General features: G+C 43.3%; 1 protein-coding gene across 2 annotated transcripts in view; it reads left to right on the top strand.

The window, feature by feature from the left end:
• The first annotated feature begins 11006 nt into the window (after window positions 1–11006).
• LOC147121204 (proteasome activator complex subunit 4-like) overlaps window positions 11007–24066 on the top strand; it is a 187606-nt gene continuing 174546 nt past the window's right edge. For both annotated transcript variants that reach the window (XM_085981336.1, XM_085981335.1), the window contains exon 1: window positions 11007–11366. In XM_085981336.1, coding sequence (XP_085837462.1) covers window positions 11101–11366 — 266 coding nt within the window. In that variant the 5' untranslated portion in view covers window positions 11007–11100. The remainder of the gene's footprint in view (window positions 11367–24066) is intronic.

The raw sequence follows: 24066 nt of genomic DNA, 5'->3' as shown, positions 1-24066 counted from the left end.
TTGTGCCAGGCAATGATTATCTCCAACAAGAGGTAGTCTAACCACTTCCTCTCGACCTTCATTGACATTACCATCGTCGAAACTCCCACCATTCACTCCCTCCACCACCGGCTCAACGTGGCTTCAGTGTGTGCCATCTACAAGATGCACTGCAGCAACTCGCCAAAGCTTCTTCGACAACACCTTCCCAAACCCGTGCCCTCTACCACCTAGAAGGACAAGGGCAGCAGGCGCATGGGAACACCATCACCTCCACGTTCCCCTCCAAGTCACACACCATCCTGACTTGGAAGTATATCGCCGTTCCTTCATCGTCACTGGGTCAAAATCCTGGAACTCCCTCCCTAACAGCATTGTGGGAGTACCTTCACCACATGGACTGCAGCGGTTCAAGAAGGTGGCTCACCACCACCTTCTCAAGGGCAATTAGGGATGGACAATAAATGCTGGCCTTGCCAGTGACGCCCACATCCTGTGAATAAATAAAAAATGAAAGCATTCTTAACTCCTCTCCAATACTTGGAAGATTTAGAGATCTCTTCACCTCAGAACATTCAACCCTCACAAAGAAGTTCTTCTAGTCCTTCACTTCTTTGAATGGTGCTCATTCATCACCATCCTTGTCTGCCTGAGGGAACTTGGTTTCAACAAAACTGAGTCTGGGTCTCAAACCAAAATATCTTTTCAGTTTTCAAATGCTGAGGGACCTAATGTGTTTTTTCAGCACTTTCTATTTATTCAAATTACTCCAGTCCAGTGTGATCCAATTCAACAAATATTTAAATATGTTTATATGTCTGTTCCTGTTACTGTTTTAAAATTGGTCAAGGAACCTGGGAACAATCTTCCATTCCCTCTTCTTCTCCTCCAAAAATGCTCAATAAATCTCAATGAATTTGCTCCATATTTTAACTGGGTTTTACAAACATATCTGAATCAAAATTAGTCCACTCAATCAATTAAAAACTATTTAAATCTCCCATGTAAGTGTGCTTTTGTGTCTATTTCTCTCTATCCTATGTAAGGTAATTCAACTACCATGCAGCCTCCCTCAGTCTTCTCTCAATTCATTGACTCCTGTGTCTCCATTTCCTTCTGTCTCTCTTTCCGCTGTAGGTGCTTTAACATTACTGTAGTGCTGTTAATCCATAATATGCAGGTCTCATGAAATTAGCAGCCTCCACGTGACCAAGAATGCCATAGGAGTACTTTTTTAATGTTTTCTCAATCTATTTCTGGAACTCTGACTTCCCTCATTGAGCTTTTAAATGCGCCGAGCTGGTTCATCTCTCCAATGTTTGTACGGTGATATAAAATTGAGTCACGATACAAGCACGTACGATGCACGGAGCAGGCTCAGCACCTATTCACAGACCACTGACTTGGAATTTTTAAAAACCTAAACTTTCTTTCAACTTGACAAATCATCATGATCAACCTGTGTCTCTGCGCTCTAATAGGTCCACTGGAAGGCAACTTGCTAATTAAGGAACTGGTCTTCTGTGCACATGCAGAAGATTAGGTCTCCATTTTTCAAATTGACCGGTCTATAGGAGAAAGACAGGCGTGGCAGTTAAATACAGGACAGCAATGCTTGTGCTCCTAAACTTTGGCTCAGTGGTAGCACTCTACCTCTGAGCCAGAATGTTGTGGGCTCAAATCCCACTCCAGAGACTTGAGCGCAAAATCTAAGCTGGCATTTCAGTGCAGTACTGAGGGAATGCTGCACTGTCAGAGATACTGTCTTTGGAATGAGACGTTAAACCGAGGCCCCGTCTGCCCTCCCAGGTGGACCTAGAAGAACCCATGGCACTATTTCGAAGAAGAGCAGTGCAGTTCTCCCTGGTGTCCTGGCCAATATTGATCCCTCAACCAACATCACTAAAAAAACAGATTAGCTAGTCATTATCGCATTGCTGTTTGTGCGACTTTGTTGTGCGCAAATTGTCTGCTACGTTTCCTGCATTACAACAGTGGCTACACTTCAAAATTACTTCAATGGTTGTGCAAGGCCCTATGTAAATGCAAGTTCTTTCTTTCCTTTCTAAAACATAGGGTGAGTGTAAAATCACCTGATTTTTGAACGTGTTTCTTTTTCTTTCAGTCTTCCTCTGTGCAACTCTGTTGCACCCTCTTGGATGTGTATCTGTTCCTGTGTACCGACAGAAATTAAACCAGGAGACAGATCCAAATGGGATACATTTATCTCTGTATACCAGAGCTGTCAACAATGGATAGATCATAGATATGAGATGTTTAGTCATGTACCACATACCTCAAGCATCAATTTACAGCAACATAGACAATTATAAAAGTGATAAGCTGGATCTGTCACATGGCTCGCAGGTGAGTGCCAAGTATAATTAATATAGCCTTCTTGTCTCTGTTTTATTGTCTTTTCTTTCTATTATTTTTTCTCTCTCTCCACAACCTGCTTGGCTAAGGGATTGATGTGAGTTTTCTGTCACTAGAATGCAAGAGAATGCTATGGACATGGACTTCTTCATGAATCCAAGGTGATAATAAAAGCCATCTGTTACACTTTTGCATTTTTAAAACCATCTTCTCGCTCAAGGGTCTAAAAGATTCCTTAAATAGTCCTTGTCCCCAACAATCAGGAAGCTGTGGCTTCTCTATACTCTGCCCTATACTTGTGTCCAAAGAGCCACTACTTCCAATAACCTACTTGCTGGACTTAACATAGTTCAAATATAAAAGGAAAAAAAGAAAGAACTTGCATTTATATAGCGCCTTTCATGACCTCAGGATGTCCCAATGCGCTTAACAGCCAATGAAGTACTTCTTAAAGTGTAGTCACTGTTGTAATGCAGGGAAGCGTGGTAGCCAATTTGCGCACAGCAAGGTCCCATAAACAGCAATCATATAATGGCCAGATAATTGGTTTTAGTGATATTGAGATTGCTACTAAACTCTTCGAAATGGCAGATTTTACAACACAGACCAGAGGCTCACATACCAAAGCAACTAATATTGTCTTTTACAAATAAATAACAGGATAAATTCATTGACCCTGCAATCCCAGCATGGACCTGAATTCAAAGGAAGCACGGGTCGGAGAATCGCCACTATAGTGCTATCTCCGATTCATGATTCAATGGGCACTCTCTCTTGTAGAAGTGTGGCTCCCCGCTGGGAACATGGGATCTGTGAATTTATTCTATACAGCACAATAGATACACATATCATGGGAAAGTCTATAATGGGCTAATTATTCTTGATCCTGTACCTTCAATGAACAAAATTTGGTTTCTAATAGTGAATTCAGCCAGAGTTGGCTGCAAACCTTGGACATGAGTGAAAACTGAGCCTCATGTTGATAAAATAATACATTTTGAAAGAACATGGTATGGTTCAAACCCCTGCTTTTAACTCCTTAGCTGTTAAAATCAACACTCCTGTTAACTCCTTGAAGTAGATGTTTCTAGACAAAAATCACGAATATGTGGCGGTACCACCGGTTGTACCTTACATAAAGACACATAATTCCCTTTAACTTACCTTACTGTATGTTTAACTAACCTTTTGGGGCCGTTGCCCTTTTAACTTACCTGTTGGGGCCATTGCCCCTTTAAGACGCGCCCTAGCGCGCTGACGTCACGTCACGTATGACGTGATGTGCGTGCGCCGGCACAGCCCGGCCTAGCGTCTTCAGCCGCATCGGCCAGCCGACAGGAGCGACGCGATCTTCCGCTCCCGCGGCAAGCACCGGCACAGCCTGGCCTCGCGACCTCGGCCTCAACAGCCAGCGACGCAACAACGCGCATCACGTGATGCCCTAAGCGCAGGAAACGCGAACAACGTGATGACGTCACAACACAAACGCGATGACGTCATCACGCTCCCCACAGGACTGCGAACTCAGTCCTCGTGGAGTCCACGCTGGGACAAGACCTACACCACGGTGCTCCTACAGTCAGCCATCCTACCTGATGTAATTAGTCTGTTCCTGTAAATAAACAACTTGTTAATAGTTCGTCGAAGTCAAACTCTCTTATTTAGTGGCGATCTACACGAACCGCTACATTGGTGACCCAACGACGTGAGTACGGGAGTTCATCAATTCCTACACTACAATTGGTGACCCCGTATCCGTGAACGATTTTCACGGTAGCAACGCGCAGCCTGACCCTCGTCTTCACAGAGGTACAGCACGCCCAACGGCAACCGTCGACCACCAACGCTACATTGGTGACCCAACGACGTGAGTACGGGAGTTAATCAATTCCAACGCTACAATTGGTGAACCCGTATCCGTGAACAATTTTCATGGTAGCAACGCGCGCCTGAAACTCGTCTTCCCACAAGACGACCAACGCACAACCGATGAACAACCACGGAACAGCAACCGCCTCACTCCGCCAAAGGCGACCCCGTCTTTGCGAACGTATTCGCAAGGTAAGCGCAGCCTGGAGCAGATCCCGTTTGACACGGACAAACCTCAACCGGACCCCGTTCCTTTTTTTTTTGTGAGCAATTTTCACAAAAGAAGCACGCCATGGAAGCACCAGCCGTTTTGCTGTCGCTACCGCAGTCCAGGGAGCCACAGTCTCCCTCGTGCTTTATACAGGTAGAAGCCCCGTTCGACAAGAACATCGATGCGGCGCCGACCACGCACTTGCTCACGGTCCCCGTACTCGTCTTTCCTGCCGCCACACGGATCGTCCGCCTCTACGTCCACAGCGACAGCAAGTATAAATCTCTCCAAGCGCGGGGTACAGCATGTTCGGGCCCACAAAATCGGAGCGCGCCCTGCAGGGATAACACGAGGACTCATCCCCGCAAAACACGAGGATGCACTCCTCGCGCACGAGGACCCATCCCTCGCGAACCACGAGAACCCATCCCTCGTGAACACCGACGACTCCTTCCCCGCTGACGACGCACCAGCCCTTCAGCCTGCTGTTTGTGTTACCTACTACACGATTCGGCGTGAACAAAAGGTGTGCCGCCCTCCCGGCTGTTTTCTCCTAAAGCAAGAACAGTTACAAGTGTTGCCGCCCTCCAGGCAGAGTTAACCCCTCCTGAAAGCAACAACAACCTGGACCGTTGCCGCCCTTTCTCCAGTTTTCCCTTTAACAAACGCAAACATCTACTGAAGCTGCACACATCGAGGACGGGTCCAACGGACATCCTGCGGCCGCGATCAGCCACGTGAAAGTTGCTAGCCTCACCGATCACAGGTTAACGCAGTAACTCTTCACCCTCTGTTGTGTTAACGTCGTAGCACTATGGCACACACCGTTCTGCGTGTTCCAGTCTCCTGAAGGTTTCGCTCACCTGTCGGCGAGTTCACTCACCTCGCCTGTCAAGTCCTTCTGGAACGTTCGTTAGCATTCCTGCAGAGTTCGTTATAACAAGGACTTGTTCCAACATCAACAGAGTCATCGCCCGCGTCTGCCCAACCTGCCCGTCACTCTGACAAGGCCTGCTGTTTCGCACGTCTCCACAGTCCTTCGCCTGACAGATACACTTTATTCGCCACGATGCGCGTACGGATCCCCTCACGAGCAGCATCTTCGGAACTCGCTCGCCAAGCCGAGACAGCACGACCGCCGAGACCACCAGCGTCAGACCATCTCATCCTTGGACTTTCATTAAAGCGAATTCTGGGGGGGCCCATGTGGCGGTACCACCGGTTGTACCTTACATAAAGACAAATAATTCCCTTTAACTTACCTTACTGTACGTTTAACTTACCTTTTGGGGCCGTTGCCCTTTTAACTTACCTGTTGGGGCCATTGCCCCTTTAAGACGCGCCCTAGCGCGCTGACGTCACGTCACGTACGACGTGATGTGCGTGCGCCGGCACAGCCCGGCCTAGCGTCTTCAGCCGCATCGGCCAGCCGACAGGAGCGACGCGATCTTCCGCTCCCGCGGCAAGCACCGGCACAGCCCGGCCTCGCGACCTGAGCCTCAACGGCCAGCGACGCAACGACGCGCATCACGTGATGCCCTAAGCATGGGAAACGCGAACAACATGATGACATCACAACACAAACGCGATGACGTCATCACGCTCCCCACAGGACTGCGAACTCAGTCCTCGTGGAGTCCCCGCTGGGACAAGACCTACACCACGGTGCTCCTACAGTCAGCCATCCTACCTGATGTAATTAGTCTGTTCCTGTAAATAAACAACTTGTTAATAGTTCGTCGAAGTCAAACTCTCTTATTTAGTGGCGATCTACACGAACCGCTACAAATACCTCATCATACATATAGACAACTAATAATTGTGACTAAATGACCTCTTCTTCATAAACCCTGTCCACCTTTCCCTGTGCTCGCTGACCTATATTGGCTCCCGGTCCAGCAATGCCTCAATTTTAAAATTCTCATTAATTTTTTCAAATCCCTCTACCTCCTCACCACACCCCGCCTTCCATCTCTGTAACCTCCTTCAGTCTTACAACCCTCTGAGATTTCTGCACTCCTCCAATTCTGGCCTCTTGCGCATCCCTGATTTTCTTTTCTCCACCATTGGCAGCCGTGCCATCAGCAGCCTAGGCCCTAAGCTCTGGAATTCCCTCACTAAACCTCTCCGCCTCTCTACCTCTCCCTCCTCCTTTAAGATGTTCTTTAAAACCTACCTCTTTGACCAAGCTTTTGATCACCCGTCCTAATATCTGCTTATGTGGCTTGGTGTCAACTGTTGTTTGATAATCGTTCCTGTGAGGTGCCTTGGGGCGTTTTACTATGTTAAAAGTGCTATATAAATGCAAGTTGTTGTTGTTTTTGTTTAAGCCCCCTTTCTCCCTGATACTTCTGGTGCCAATTCTCTATCCTTCCTTCGTATCTCCATTTGCCTACCTCTGATGTCCTTCTCTCCCTCCAATGGGCACTCTCTCTGATGCTCCCCCTCCCTCTACCTCTCATGTTCCCCATATGTCCTGATTCCTCCAACCTCTGTGATACCTTTTCTCACTCTGATGCCACCTCTATCTACTTCCCCTTTCTAGTGCCCTTCTCTTGCTATGATACCCTTTCTCCCTCTGAGGTCCCTTTCCCTGATGACGTCCATCCCTCTGATACCCCCTTTCTCTCTCCCTGATGCCCTCTCCATCTTTCTGATGCCACTTCAATATTCCATCCTTTCTGATTCCCGTTCTTTCTGATGGCTCCTAACTTTTGATACCCTTCTCTTTCTGATGTCCCATCTCTTTCTCAGACATAGCCTATCTCCCTGATATACCTCGCTCCCTGGTGTCTTCCCCCGGTGATGTACTCTCTTTCTCCTGGACACCCTTTCTCTGTGATTCCCTCTGTTTTGACACTCTCAGTTTTTCACTGATGTCCCTCACTCTATCCACGATTTCACCCCTTTCTCTCTCTCTGCCCCTGATTTTCTATTTCCCCTATGTCCTATCTCTCCCTGATCCTGCTCTTAATGTCTGATGTCTTCTCTTTTTAATGTCACCATCCCGTCAATGCTCCTATTTCTTCCTGATGCCCTCTTCCTTCAAAATACTCTCTTCCCAATGTTCTGTCTCTCCCTGATGCCCACTCTCTCTTTCTGATGCAGCCCGTCTCCCCTGATCCTGCTCTCACTTTGATGTCCCACTCTCTCCCTGATGCCCCTATTTCTTCCTGATGGCCTCTCGCCAATGTTCTATCTCTCCCTGTTACCACTCTTTCTGTCTGAGGACTCCTTTCTCTGATGTCCTCTTTTCCTTGATGTCCTCTCTCTCCTTCTGATGCCTCCTGTTTCCCTAATGGACCTGCTTCCTGATGCCCTATCTGTCTCACTTTCTGATGTACTAGCTCTCCATGATGCCCTTCTCTCTGTCTGTTGCCCTCTCTCTTTCCCTAATGCACTCTCTTTCCCTAATGTGCTCTTTTGATGTCCTGTCTCTCCCTGATACCCTTCTTTTTCCATGATGACCCATCACGTACCTTTATGCCCCACTCTCTCTTCCTGAATGCCCCACCTCTTTCCCTAATGCACCCTTCTTTGCATAAATCTGTCTCTCATTCTCTCCTTGATGCCGCTCTGTCGACCTGTTGCCCACATTTCCAAGGGTACCCCTTTTTCTCCTTCGTACTTCCTTTCTCTGAATTTCCCTTCGCTCTCACTCCAATGCCTCTCTCTCTATTTCCCTGATACTGCCCCTCTTTGAATCTACCCATGTCTCATTGATGTACCCTTTGTTTCCTTGAATACCCGTCTCCTGATGCTCTCTTTATTTCCCTGAATCCCCTTAATTTTCCTTTCCTCGCCCCCTGATGCCCCTTTCCCTAATACTCTCTCTCTCTTTCCCTTTGCCCCGTCTTTCCCTGAATCTCCCTCTCTTTCCCTGAAAAACTATAAGCCACCAAATAATGGGCAAGAGATAGAGGAGCAAATTTGCAGGCAAATTACAGAAAGATACAAGAAATTTAGAGTAGTGATAATGGGGACTTCAATTATCCTAATATAGACTGGTAAAATAACAGTGTAAAGGGCAAAGAGGGGGAGGAATTCCAAATGTGTAGAAGAGAACTTTCTTGCTCAGTATGTTTCCAGCCCAACAAGGAAGGTTGCAGTGCAGAATCTAGTTCTGCAGAATTAAGTGAGACAAGTGGAGCATGTTTCAGTTGGGGAGCATTTGGGAAACAGTGATCATAATATCATTAGATTTAGAGCAGTTATGAAAAAGGGCAAGGAAAAATAAAATGTGAAAATACTCAACTGGAGTTGAAAAGTGATCTGGCCCAGGTGGATTGGAATCAAAGATTGGCAGGTAAAACAGTAAATGAATATTGGAAGTCCTTCAAAGAGGAGATAGCTCAGGTACATGCTAGACACATTCCCACAAGGGGGAAAGGAAGAGAATCCAAAGGTAGAGCTCCCTGGATGACTAAAGATATAAAGATTAAAATCAAGCAGAAAAAGGAGGCTTATTCAAAATTCATTGGAGAAAGTACAAAGGAGAACCGTAGAAGGAAATAAGAGGGTCAAGGGGAGTGATTGAGATTAGATTAGCGGGTAACATAAAAGGGAACCTAACTCGATTGAATTCTTTGATGAAGTAATGGAGAGGGTTGATGAGGGTAGTGTGGCTGATGTTGTGTATATGTACTTTCAAAAGGTGTTTGATAAAGTACCACATAATAGACTTATCAAAATTGAAACCCATGGGATTAAAGGGGCAGTGGCTGTGTGGATACATAATTGGCGAAGGGACAGAAAGCAGAGTAATGGTGAGCAGTTGTTTTTCAGACTCGAGGGAAATGTGCAGTGGTGACCCAGGGGTTGGTGTTGGGACCACTTATCTTTTTGATATATATTAATGACCTGGACTTGCATATACAGGGCATAATTTCAAAGCTTGCAGATGACACAAAACTTGGAAATGTAGGAAACAATGAGGAAGATAGTAACAGACTTCAGGAGGACCAACACAAACAGGTGAAATGGCCAGACACATGGCAGATGAAATTTAACGCAGACAAGTGTGAAGTGATACATTTTAGTAGGATGAGGAGAGGCAATATAAACAAAATGGTACAATTTTAAAGGAGGTGCAGGAACATGAAGAACTGCGGGTGTACGTACACAAGTCTTTGAAGGTGGAACGACAGATTGAGAAGGCTGTTAAAAAGGCATGCAGATCCTTGGCTTTATAATTAGAGGCATAGAGTACAAAATCAAGAAAGTTATGCTAAATCTTTATAAAACACTAGTTCGGCCCCAGCTGGAGTATTGTGTCCAATTCTGGGCACCACACTTTAGGAAGGATGTCAAGGCTATAGAGAGGGTGCAGAGCAATGTTGCCTCTTATTTTTTTTCCGGTGCATGGGCCCTTTAACTGGCCCATTCAAATTTCTGCGCATGTGCGGTTTTTCCCATACAAAACCTTGTGAATGGCCTGCGTGGGACCTCAAGACCACTGCGCAGGCGCACAGCTTAACGGGAACACTGGTGCAGAGGAGATTTACTAGAATGGTACCATGGATGGAAGATTTCAGTTACGTGGAGAGACTAGAGAAGCTAGGGTTGTTCTCCTTAGAGCAGAGAAGGTTAAGGGGAGATTTGATAGAGGTGTTCAAAATCATTAAGGGTTTTGATAGAGTAAACAAGGAGAAACTGTTTCCAGTAGTAGAAGGGCCAGTAACCAGAGGACAGAGATTTAAGGTAATTGACAAAAGAACCGCAGGCGACATGAGGAAAATATTTTTTACGCAGCAAGTTATGTTGATCTGGAATGCACTGCCCGAAAGGGTGGTGGAAGCAAATTCAATAATAACTTTCAAAAGGATAAATACTTGAAGGGGGAAAAAATTGCAGGGCTATGGGGAACGGTCGGGAGAGTGGGACTATGTGGATAGCTCTTTAAAAGAGACAACACAGGCACAATGGGCAGAATGGCCTCCTTCTATGCTGTAGCATTCTATGATTTCCCCCTTTCCCCAACTTACCCCCACCTCTTTCCCCAACTTACCCCCACCTCTTTCCCCAACTTACCCCCACCGCTTTTCCAAAATTTCCCCCCTCTTTCCCTGAGTCTCCCCCCTTCTTTTCCTGAATCTCCCAGCTCTTCCTGATGGCTCCTTTTCCTGAATTTCTTCCCCAATTCCACCTTCCCTGACCTTCTTCCCCAAATTCTCTCCTTCACTTGAATCCCTCTCCCCATCCCATTGAATCTCTCTTTCCCCAATTCTCCCCATTCCCCTGAATCTCGCTCTCAATAGTTCTCTCTTTCCCCTGAATCTTGCCGCATCACCTGAATCTCTTTCCACAATTCTCCCCTTCCCCTGAATCTCTCTCTCGCGAATTTTCCCCTTCCCCTGATTATCTCTTTCCCCATCCCCGGAATCTCTCTTTCCCCAATTCTCCCCTTCCCCTGATTCTCTCTTTCCCCAGTTCTCCCCATTCCCTGAATTCCTCTCTCTCCCCATCCCCCTGAATCGCTCTCTCCCTCCCCAGCTCACCCTTCCCCTTTGACTCGCCCGCTGCCCTCAGTGTGTCAATGGGTAATCGGATCAGAGACAGGAAGTGAGTCAGAGAGCGCTGGGGTGGCGGTGACGGTGATTCTGGTGCTCGCCCTGCAGTTTCACATCCGCCTGCCTGGGCCTCCTCTCACACTGAGTCCGGCTCGGATGCCGGTGAGACGCGGTGATCCGGGAAGAGGCCGAGAGCTCGACATGAACGACGACAAGGGAGGCGAGTGGAGGCGGCGGCGGGAGGAGGCGCTGGGCTTCAGCCCGCAGAAGGAGATCCTCTACAACCAGCTGTTGCCGTACTCGGAGCGCCTGGACCGCGAGTCCAATGAGATCCTCGGCCAGATTAAAGCCAACCTGGCCCGGGCCGTGCAGCTCCGGGAGCTGTGGCCCGGAGTTTTATTCTGGACCAGAAAACTTTCAACGTGAGTGTGACCCGAAGCCAGAGTGGGTGCGGCGCCTTAACTTTGTCCCCGTGTCGGAGACCGGCTCTCTGATCCGCATCCAGCCCCGGTTTATGTTTTAATACTGTTTCTCCGGGATATTAATGCGGCGGCAGGCGTTTGGAAAGGTCTGGGCCTAGCCTGGGCCTTCTCACCGTCTCTAGGCCCCAGAGAGAGCACAGACCTGCTGCGAATAAAACTGACGTTTAAAAATAGAAATAAATCCCTCGGGAAGCAACGCGGCTCTTTGTTACGATCTCATGAACGTTGTCTGAAATCCGCGTAAAGCCAAGGGGAAGCGTAACGAACAAAAATAAAGGCTTTCTTTTAATTTTTTTTATTTTGGCTGACCTTTCACCAACTTGAAATGTTGAGCCGGCCTGTACTTGAAGTACAGCTGATTGTGACACGACACTTTTGCCCGCTGACAAAGTTTGATTTGTGGTGGTAAGCACTGGGTGCTGATGTTACATAAACAGCTATTTGGATTCAAATTCAGTGTCGCTTTGGACTTGAGGTTCATATTGTGTAAGTAGCTTAGCTTTGACCCCCGTCTCCAGGTTGGTAGGTTTTGTAGCCACTTTTTTTGCTAAGAAATAATAGTTGGAAGGTTCTACCCTAGGTGCTTACTCTTGCGTTTCTAATTTAGTGTTTGCAGTTCTTTCAAATAAAAAGTATTTTTTGGATTGCATAGGGTGTGTGATTGAAAATGTTGCTTCTTTTGGAATTTTGTAGTTCCAAAGGAATATTTTGATACTTTAACTGAATTTATCGGGGAAACAAGCCCTATTTATCAGCAGTCAATTAGATTTGTGAGCCATAGTTTTGGACATGACATCACATTATTAAACTTTTGAATGTGTTCCTAGTTTTTTTAGTCTTTTTGAATAAATGTATTGAGGACATTTAAGAAATAAGTCACCCTGTGAGGATATTGGGTCAAGATGTATATATTTTTGATCTTCGGGGTCTGTTATGCATCTGCCGAGATCCGGCACTGGTAGAGGCCTGGGATTTGAATGCTTTTTTGCCCACTTGAATGGGAAATGGCATATTTGTTTTGGGTAATATTGGATTAGGCCGGAGGTTTGGAAGAAGATGATCTAAAGAGTGTTAAAGTAATTTACTAAATGTGATCAAATATTTTTGTCCTTTTTAGTTGGGGTTCACAAAGTGCATTCACACTTTTATGAAGTTATTGTACAAATGGGTGGAGAGGAACAATACTTTCTAAAACTACTTTTGGTTTTCCTTTATTTTTATTGCTGAGATGTTTAAAAGAGGGTCGATATAATGGTTGTGAGCTGAAAATACATCTGCTTTTGTTTCCTCTACAAACATTCACATTTGTAAAAAAATCTCAATATTTAGTAACGTAACTGTTCAAAGTCCTCATTGTACATTAGCAATTTCAATTTCTGCTGTGATTGTTTCATTTAGTTAAATCACATTTTACCAGTAATTTAAGTTAATATTTTGTTGCAGCACCCATTAAATGTTGCAACATTAATTGATTCTATGCCAGCAAAATGTTATTTTTGACTATCTGTTTGAAATAAGATATGAAGCATCATGCATTTTTAAATTACATTTGTTCAAAATGTTGATGTGGAATTCTTTTTAGGTTTGCTTGTTTACTGTTCCATAAAAGATTCTGTGGCACAATTTGAAGAATAGCAAGTTTTTCTGCTGTCCTGGTCAACAATTGACCCTCAACCAACAACAAAGAATTCTTTACTCATTCATTCATTTGCTGTTTTTGGGACTTCGCTATGTGCAGATTGGCTGTTGTGCTTGTCTGCAAAACAACTTGCACGCCAAAAGTGATAAGGCTATATATATAAACACTACTTTTTCTTTCTTTCCCCTGTTAACCCTCTCTCTTCCCTATCTCAATTAAATTGAAAAAGGAGGAGTTAAGACTCTGAACTTAAAATTGGCAAAACTGAATGCTAAAGAGTTTAAATTAAACCTTCTCGCTTCTGTTTTATTGATGTAAGGAATAAACTATTGACTTGTAGATTGCTCTCAGAGGTAGTTATAAATGATCATGGTTTGTGTGTTCATCTGAACTTCCTGATGTGTTTCTATCTTGGATGATAAGTTGCTGTGTGATATCTTACTAGTGGAAATATGATTTTTGTTAATTTCCACAGTTTTCCCCATGTGCTGTAAAATATGTAATGAATATTTTGGAATGGTTTATACTTCAAAATGGATAAAGATAGACCGTGGTCAGTTCTGACCCGCGATGAGTGTCTCCACTGGTGAAGTTGACAGGATATTTTCATTTGACAGAACGGTCCATGATGTAGCCGATTTATATAAGACTTGAAGGTTTTCAACTGAAAACGTTAACTGAAGTGATTATCATAAAATTCAGTTGGTGCATTGTGATGTCACTTTGTCATTGTGATATCATGTAAGTGGAAACAATATTTATCTCTCCTGATTTTTTTACCACATTTCTATACCTATATCTGCAATTCCTAAGGATGTTGCAGGCTTGAGTGCATGCAGTGTGGAGAAACTCCTGCCATGTATCAGATTGTGATATTTCTCAGCACAAAAATTGATAGATTACTCAGGCTATAACAACAATTGTTTGTTTGTTCTAAATTATTTCAAAACAGAGTGGAGCTTAACCTTTTTCTGAGGTAACCAATCCTGCAGCAAGTCCTGTTCACCCATCATTTGACTCTGTCTTCATGACGTACATTCGCTCCCGGTTCCCCAAGCCTCAAATTCAAAATTTTGATCCAATCACTTATTGGCCTTCACTATATTTGTAACCTCCTCCATCCCTACATTTACACTTCCCCTTCCCGAACACTCTGTTGCTCTGACACCAGCCTCCCGTGCATCCTCTTCCCCCTTCACCCCACCATTCACGGCCTTGACTTCAGCCATCTGGGCACCGTGCACTCTCCCTAAATCGCCTCTTGAGTCAGAAGGTTGTGGGTTCAAGTCCCACTCAAGTTGTTTTGGATGGCAAATAGAATATTTGTAAAAAAGTTACACTTAATTGCAGCGATGAAAGGTTTTTTTTGAGTGAGAGCTGCGATCTACTCTTTATTATAATCCGCTTGAGGTCCTCTATTTAGTATATTAGCCGCTGGAATATTCATTAGCACATGGATTTAACTTGTAGTTTGTCTTTCACGTTCACAAATTTCTTCAGTTGATTCAATAAGTTAGGCTGTGTAAAGTATTCAACACAACAAAGAACGCTGGCATAATGCTTCTCTGAAATGATCTCAAATGTCATTTGTGGTACTGCTTTTGGTCCCTTGACAATTTTGTGAATGTGAAAAATTGATCCAAGGACTCCACTACTAAAAATAGACACAACAACATAGTGTTCATGCTTGGAACATAGAAACAAAGAAGATAGGAGTAGGCCATTCGGCCCTTCGAGCCTGCTCCGCCATTCAATGAGATCATGGCTGATCATCCAAATTCAGTACCCTGTCCCTGCCTTCTCCCCATATCCCTTGATCCCTTTAGCCTTAAGAAATATATCCAACTCTTTTTTGAATATATTTAATGAACATGTTTTATCAAGTGACTAAACTTAATAATTCGTAAATGCCTTTAGTATGGAGTTGTTGCACATCAATGTGAGTGGTGTATTATTCATACACCAGTCACCCTGTATGGTGGTTTCTATGTATTGGAAGAATATATTGTTCTTCGGTACCATAGAATCATACGGCACAGAAGGAAGCTATTCAGCCCATCGTGCATGTGCCAGCTCTTTAAAAGAGCTATCCAATTAGTCCCACTCCTCTGTCCTTTCCCTGTAGCCCTGCAAATGTTTCCTCTTTAAATACATATCGTACAAAGAAGTAACAGATGTATTATTCTGCACTCCGCTCTTCTGGCTGGCTTCCCACGTTCTACCCTCCAGAAACGTGAGGTCATCCAAATCTCGGCGGCCTGTGTCCTAACTTGTACTAAGTCCCGTTCACCCATCACCCCTGTGGTTGCTGACCTACATTGGCTCCTGGTTAAGCAGCGCTTCGATTTTAAAATTGTCATTCTTAATTTCAGACCCCCTCCATGGCCTCGTCCCTCCCTATCTCTCTAATCTCCTCCAGCCCCACAACCTCCCGAGATATCTGCGCTCCTCTAATTCTGCCCTCTTGAACAACCCTGATTATAATCGCTCAACCATTGGTGGCTATGCCATCAGCTGTCTAGGCTGTAAGATCTGGAATTCCCTTCCTAAACCTTTCTACTTCTCTTTCCTCCTTTTAAGACGCTTTTTAAAACCTACCTTTTTGACCTAGCTCTTGGCCATCTGTGCAAATGTCTCCTTATGTGGCTCAGTCAAATTTTTGTCTTGTAATACTCCTGTGAAGCGCCTTGGGACGTTTTACTACGTTAAAGGCGCTATATAAATGCAAGTTGTTCTGTTGTTTCTGTTAACTAATCTTGTCGGGGACATCTGTTGGGATGCAACAGATGGGATTAATGTCACCCAGCTAGAAAGTGGAAATGTAGGGTTTTTAGAAGTCTTTAGAAAGAGTGGGAGGTGAAACACATGCAGTAAAATACTGATGCCAGTTGTATTCACACCACATCCCATCAGCAAAAAGACTCTAAATGATATCCCATGATCAAAGCTACCTTTGGATATACAGTACAGTATTTTACAGATAACATACTCTGGAATGTTAAACAATGACACGTTGATAAACTACTTGAGCTTTGAGCTCACTGTTTGTTTGATTTCTCCTGGACCTTTCAGTATTTTATTGCCTTGTTATACAATCCTTGTATATCTTGCCTATGGTGCTACATGTTTCAATTCAACAGCAATATTACTTAATATATTGTAGGTATGATATTCTGCTATAAAATCAGTGGATTAAATTCCAGCATATATATATAAATTTGACAAGCAGATAGTGCACAGGGCTCTCTGTTTTATATCTCCATTCCTCCAGCGTTTTACACAATTTCCAATGTGTTACAGGCGGTGTGATGCTATAACTAAGTACCAGTGATCTGGGGATTAAAAATTATGGGATAAGCTTAAACCAGATGTAACATTGGGTGGCCATTTCTATTAATCAAATACTCCACTCCAATTAAGCATTCAGTTTGCATTTGTTGATACTTTGAAGTGTGAGCTGTACTCCTAAGTACCTCACTGCCTTTTTGCACCGCATCTGGTTGTCTGACTACCTCGTGGCCGAATTTCCTTTTGGGTTTTAAAAGAGGTAGCTGCAGAGATAGTGGATGCACTAGTAGTAATCTTCAGGAATTCCCTAGATTCTAGAACCGCCCCTAAGGATTGGAAGGTAGCAAACATAACCCCGCTATTTAAGAAAGGAGGAAGAGAAAAAACGTGGAACTATAGGCCAGTTAGCCTGACATCAGTAGTAGGCAAAATGCTAGAATCTATTATTAGGGACATGGAAACAGGGCACTTAGAAAATCGTAGGATGATTAGGCAGAGTCAACATGGTTTTATGAAAGGAAAATCGTGTTTGACAAATCTGCTTGAGTTTTTTGAAGATGTAACAAGTAGGATGTATAAGGGGGAACCAGTGGATGTAGTGTAGCTGGATTTTCAAAAAGCATTCGATAAGGTGCCACACAAGAGGCTATTGCACAAAATTAGGACTCATGGGATTGGGGGTAATATATTAGAATGGATTGGTTAATGGACAGAAAACAGTCGGAATAAACATACTTTTTTGGGTTGGCAGGCTGTAACTTGTGGGGTACCGCAAGGATCAGTGCTTGGGCCTCAGCCATTTACAATCTATATTAATGACTTCGATGAAGGGACTGAGAACGTATCCAAATTTGCTGATGATACAAAGTTAGATGGGAAAGTAAACTGTGAGGAGGATGCGAAGAAGCTGCAGAGATATAGACAGGTTGACTGAGTGGCCTACTCCAGCTCCTATTTCTTGTGTTCTTTCAAACATCCCTCTTTTCTGTTGGTCACAGCCAGCATATGCGACACAAGGATGTACTTAGGCCTCCTTTTTTGTCATTGATTTTGTTTTTCCTTATGTCAATTTTGTGTGCTTTTTCTATCTGTCTTGTGACTGTGTGATGTAGTATTACTGAGGCCATTTGACCAGTCAAATTGCAGAATCAGAAACCATTGTTCCTTCTGTCAGTCAGTTTACAGGGAAGCATCAGTGACCAGCAGCAGTGGGGTGAGGTTGGAAATCAATCCACATAAATCTGTGAGTAATATCACTGCAGATCAGCTAGTATATTTTAATTGCCTTACCCACCTACTTGCTTAGAATTTACTTTTCACCTACTATCAGCGCCCCCTTTGCTATGTGCCTCTGCCAATATGCTGCCATTGTGCAGCTGGCTGCGAGAAGGAACATAACCATGCCCAGAGTTCTGTGTTCTTCCTGGTAGGGCTGTGTCTTGTCTTCACTCCTCCTTTCTTTCTTCAACTGTACAAAATTGGAATCATTTATCCTATCTGTGGCAGTATATTACTGCACTTACCTATTAGACTACCTCAAAATCTCTAATTTTAATAAATTTGATTATCTTGGTTTAGCCAATAGCAAGGGTGTGTTTTCCATGGCAGTTTTGCACACTGTAGGTTGGGGAAGGCCACAATTCCTCCTATGTTTAAAATATTATCATTCAAATTATTCATGGGCTACATATTTAACCTACCTCCATGATAGATGGTATTATTTTAGGATTATACTTGCCCTAACTTTTAACTTCTGTCTCTTAAGAGGCAAACATCTTTTGGAGGAATATAAAATTCACTTTTCAGTATTCAGGAATGTTAATAGCTCCTGCCCTTACAATTGCAATAAAAAAGGATCACATTTTTTTCTCTTCAGTCATTATTTCAAGTTCTGCTTTGGCTCTATGCCAGTTGAATTGAATAATATTTTGAATGTCTGATTTTCCTTTTTGTATGCAGCCATGCTACCAGAAATTCTTTATGCAAATTGTTACGGGTTCCTAATGGCTCTTGCATGGCAGAGAAGCACGGAGCAGTGTGTTCAACACCTCTTCACTGTATTTATGTGGCAACATAGATATTTATGAATGATTTACACAGCAGAATAGTATGTTACTCATAATTCTAGTATCACTAAGCAAATATCACTGACTATCGTTGGAACTTAATTTTTTTTACTTTTCATGGTATATTCTTTTAATTTTGTCTTAATAAAACAAATGGCAAATTGAGGGGCAGGACTATGGTGCAGTGGTTAGGTATTCTTTTCTGAGTTGGGAACTTGACGTGTAAGAATTCATACTGGTGCTGTAGTGAATATTTAAGCATCATACAACAATAATTACATTAAAAAATGATTTAATTAACACTCAAATCATAGTCACACACTAGTTTTACTTCATTATTGAATCAGTGTCAGCATCTGACCTATGCCTATACCTCGCCTGGATTTGACAGAATATGTGGAAAATAGCATTGTATCTCTGCATTAGCAAGAACAAAATACCCAGAACCTTAACACTTGATACGAGTCATCACTAAAACAAATACATTTCAACCAAAAACATTGAATATTTGCTACAGATTGCAGTGAGTGAAAAATATTACTACTTTGCAAGATAAATCAGTTAATTGCGGAAGTTTTTCATATCCCAGTATTCTCCATGTAGAGTAATACTGTATTTACCAAGTTTGTTACTTGTTGGAAAGAATTGGCATTCAGTAATTTTACTGTTGTCTGCATTGTAATTAAAACATTGCTTATTCAGATGTTTTGACAATTAATGTAATACACAAATGAGATACAGTACTAACTTACACAATGGTAAGTGCCTAGCATGTGTATACATTCCAATAATCATCTTTCTACCACCACCAAAAACCAGATTGTGCCTGAATTTACTGAAAATGTGCGCCATAGAATCTACGGCATTATTATGGTGCAGAAACGGCAGCAAATTATGGCAGGAGTGACTGATGCCATTACTTTTGCGATGCCATAATTTGCTGGGACTTTTGCACCACCCCACCATTACCACTCACTGAAAACCGCTGTAGGGTAATTATAAAAGCCAATTAAAATTAATGGGGATTGTGAACTTGCTGCATTTAAGCCATTCCTCACACTGCTAACACCTAGACTGAAAAATAATGGCGTTGGAGTGGCGTGATTTATGTGCTTGTATTTGAGGAAGCAAGTTGTTTTATTTCCCAGGGTTTGGGTGTCTTTGTCGAGCTTGGCCCCACACACACACTCTTGCCGAATGACCCAAATTAGCATGTAATGAACACTATTGGGAAACAATCTAAACAATACAGATTTCTTCCTTAATCAATACAAAGCTTTTGACTTTAGAATCAGCCTGATCCTTTGAGATATATTCACATATTCTGACTCCATGAATCCAAGCAATACTCTGATCACAGTGATTTTTATGCTAGTGACCTCTTAAAACCCTGCCCTTAAGGAGACCGATTTGTTACATGACTCCAAGCACGATTCTTTGCTTTTTCTACCTTCCATGAGAGCACTTTAGCGTTTTGAATGCTACTTAAAAAAAAATAAAAAAAAGTTAAATTTTTTTGAACGTGCAGGACTGATTTCAATGCCGGTCTCTCGTGCTTCAAAAAACTCTGAGCTGCCTTATTAATTGAATGCTTAGTGTGCCATGTTTATTAAAGTGAAGATTGAAAACAGAAGTACGATGCAGAACGATATGACTTATTTCACTACATTAAGAGGACGTAAAAAGTGGCGGTGGGATCAATGCATTGGCAGCACCATTTCAGATTCACCACTGTACGCACCACAGCATATTCTAATCAGTTACCCAGCAACTTGTGGAGTTAATTTGTCATTGGAGAACTGGGGAGCACAACGGACTAACCTATGGCATTCCCTGCCTATATCACCATTGCAGCAATTCCGTCCCATTAACTAATCATTCATCTTAGTGCTGCTTATGAGAGATTGCTGTGTAAAAAATGGCTGCCATGATTGCCTACATAACAGTGACAGTAATTTATTTTATATGTAGTACTTGGGACATTTTTGAGAAAGTGATAAAGTGCAATACTTTCACAAATAAATACTCGTTTTAAAAAAAAAACTCATCTGCTCTATATTATAACTCCCAGTTTCAAAAATTGACAGTGGTGGGTAGAGAAGTTCAAAATCCCTGACCTTCTCATCACAGCAATAGTCAGTAGAGCTCTGCAAATGTTGACTACTTGTTGGGTATAGTTCCATGGCTGAGGATCACATTCTCGTGCCTTACTCAAGTAGCTTAAAATGAAGAGTAAAAGGGGGAGAAACATTGCCTTTGATCGAATCTCTTATCTCTACTGATCTAGATAGGACAGTTCAAGGTTTCCTGAATTCCTATCGCTTTATTCAGTAAAGAGGTAAAAATCTTGTTTCCATGGCCCTCATCAAGAGCGTAGAGGAGATCCTGTTTATCAGCTTCCTGAAAGGGATTCCAGAAGGGTCCTGTCCAGAATAACTTTAATCTGAACTAGTAAATTTGCTGCTGCAGAATTTCTCCATTTTTAGTGGAGGAATTCTGTTTGCCATCTCTTGAAATATTTTCACTCCAAGTTCAAATCAATCTATTGCAAATCTCTACTTATCCCCCTCCCTTTCAACAAAAATCCAGAAGACCAAGCTATTCGCTCAATGGTGGGAAGTACACTCGTATGGTGCCTGAGCATACCTGTGTGAATTTTGTTTTGTGGACATTGCCGTAATATTTATTTACACTAGCCATAGAATCATTCCTGGGGTTTGATCAAGAATGCGGAGAGGTTGTTTCCCCTGGCTGGAGTGTCTAGAACTAGGGGGGATAGTCTCAGAATAAGGGGTCGGCCATTTAAGACTGAGATGAGGAGGAATTTCTTCACTCAGAGGGTTGTGAATCTTTGGAATTCTCTGCCCCAGAGGGCTGTGAATGCTGAGTCTTTGAATATATTCAAGGCTGAGATAGATTTTTGGAATCAAGGGATATGGAGATTGGGCGGGAAAGTGGAGTTGAGGTCAATGATCAGCCATGATCTTATTGAATGGTGGAGCAGCCTTGAGGGGTGGTATGGCCTACTCATAGAAACATAGAAGATAGGAGCAGGAGTAGGCCATTCGGCCCCTCGAGCCTGTTCCGCCATTTAATGAGATCACGGCTGATCATCCAAATTCAGTACCCTGTCCCTGCTTTCTCCCCATATCCCTTGATCCCTTTAGCCTTAAGAAATATATCTAACTCCTTCTTGAATATATTTAATAAGTTGCCCTCAACTGCCTTCTGTGGTAGAGAATTCCACAGGTTCACCACTCTCTGGGTGAAGAAATTCCTCCTAATTTCTGTCCTAAATGGCTTACCCCTTATCCTTAGACTGTGACTCCTGGTTCTGGACTCCCCCGCCATCAGTAACATCCTTCCTGCATCTAGTCTGTCTAGTCCTGTTAGTATTTTATAAGTTTCAATGAGATCCCCTCTCACTCTTCTAAACTCTAGTGAATATAAGCCTAATCGACTCCATCTCTCTTCATACGTCATTCCTGCCATCCCAGGTATCAGTCTGGTGAATCTTCACTGCACTCCTTCCATGGCAAGAACATCCTTCCTCAGATAAGGCGACTAAAACTGCACACAATACTCAAGGTGTGGTCTCACCAAGGCCCTGTACAACTGCAGCAAGACATCCTTGCTCCTGTACTCGCATCCTCTCGCTATGAAGGCCAACATACCATTTGCCTTCTTAACCGCCTGCTGCACCTGCATGCTTACCTTCAGCGACTGGTGCACAAGGACACCCAGGTCTCGTTGCACTTCCCCTTTTCCCAATCTATTGCTGTTCAGATAATAATCTGTCTTCCTGTTTTTGCCACCAAAGTGGATAACCTCGCATTTATCCACATTATACTGCATCTGCCCAATCACCCAACCTGTTCAACTCATACTGGAGTTTCTCTGCATCCTCCTCACAGCACACACGCCCACGCAGCTTTTATTTATATATAGGAAACTCAAGAGTTACCGGCACCCAAACAACCGGAAATCTCGGTTAACCGGCAAAATTCAGGAGTAGGTTGTTAAGTTTTTCTTCATGTTAGTGGCCGTTCCTGGATCTGTGGTTGAGTAATCGGGGGTTTCTGCACTTGTTGCTAAGCAACAGGGATGCTTGGTCTGCGGCCGGGGTTCCTGCAGCTGTTGCTAAGCAACAAGGAAGCCTGGATTTGTTGCTGTGTACGGAGCTCTCGTACCTTAACTATAACTCTCTGTAATCCGGACTTTGATATACCGGCACCACGCTGGTCCCGTCGGTGCCGGATAAAAAAAAGTTTCCTGTATATAGTGAATAGCTGGGGTCCTAGCACTGATCCCTGCGGTACCCCACTAGTCACTGCCTGCCACTCAGAAAAAGACCCGTTTATTCCAACTCTTTGCATCCTGTCTGCCAACCAGTTCTCTATCCAAGTCGGTACCTTCCCCCCAATCCCATGTGCTTTAATTTGCATGCCAATCTCTTATGCGGGATCTTATCGAAAGCCTTCTGAAAGTCCAAATACACCACATCCACTGGTTCTCCCTTATCTATTCTACCAGTTACATCCTCAAAAAATTCCTATTGATTAGTCAAGCATGATTTACCTCCTGTAAATCCATGTTGACTTTCTCTGATCCTGTCACTGTTTTCCAAGTGCTCTGCTATTGCATCTTTTATAATGGACTTTAGCATTTTCCCCACTACCGATGTCTATAATTCCCCGTTTTCTCTCTACCACCTTTTTAAAATAGTGGGGTTACATTAGCTACCCTCCAATCCATGGGAACAATTCCAGAGTCTATAGAATATTCTTATTTCTTATGTTCTTAATAGGCACCTATATATTTCTTAAATATATCATTAGTTGATCTCCCATGGTATTGGACAAGGAGAGTCCAGATCCACTGTAGTTTTCAAGGAAGTGGGCTAGTGGGTAGGGGATAACGGGACCAGAATATGCAGATGTAATTATTTGAAGTCATATATTCTGTCCTTATTTTTATCTTTCCATAATAAATTCCTACATAAACATTTAGAATAGAAACTGCCTATTTAAACTTCACACTTTTAATTATACTATCCTGTCTGTTATGGCATTGCAGCACCTTCACTGCATGACAAGTTTGCATAGGCAATTCCCATTATAAATGTGGATATAGGAATTGCTAATGTGTGTGTGTGTGTGTGTGTCCTTCTCAGTTGTGGTTTAGTTGGTAGCACTCTCGCCTCTGATTCAGAAGGTTGAGGGTTCAAGTCCCACTCCAGAGACTTGAGCACAAAATCTAGGCTGACACTCCAGTGCTGCACTGTTGGAGGTGCTGTCTTTTGGATGAGATGTTAAACTGCTCTCTCGTGGGCATAAAATACACTATGGCACTATTTCGAAGGAGAGCACGTGAGTAATCTCTGGTGTCCTGGCCATTATTTATCCCTCAATCAACATCGCTTAAAAAAATAAAAAAAAACCAGGTTATCTGGTCATTATCACGTTGTTTGTGGGAGCTTGCTGTGTTTAAATTGGCAACCGTGTTTCCTACATTACAACAGTGATTACACTTCAAAAGTACTTCATTGGCCATAAAGCACTTTGGGACGTCCTGAGGTCGTGCAAGGCGCTGTGTAAATGCAAGTCTTTTTTGCTTGTGTGCACATGCACACATTACATATATAAAG

This window comes from Somniosus microcephalus, chromosome 3, assembly GCF_052327205.1.
Source record: "Somniosus microcephalus isolate GS21.2 chromosome 3, FLI_Smic_1.0, whole genome shotgun sequence".
In the NCBI taxonomy this organism is placed as follows: domain Eukaryota; kingdom Metazoa; phylum Chordata; class Chondrichthyes; order Squaliformes; family Somniosidae; genus Somniosus; species Somniosus microcephalus.
Note: the sequence above shows the minus strand (reverse complement) of the source record. Positions and strands in the feature narration are given on the sequence as shown.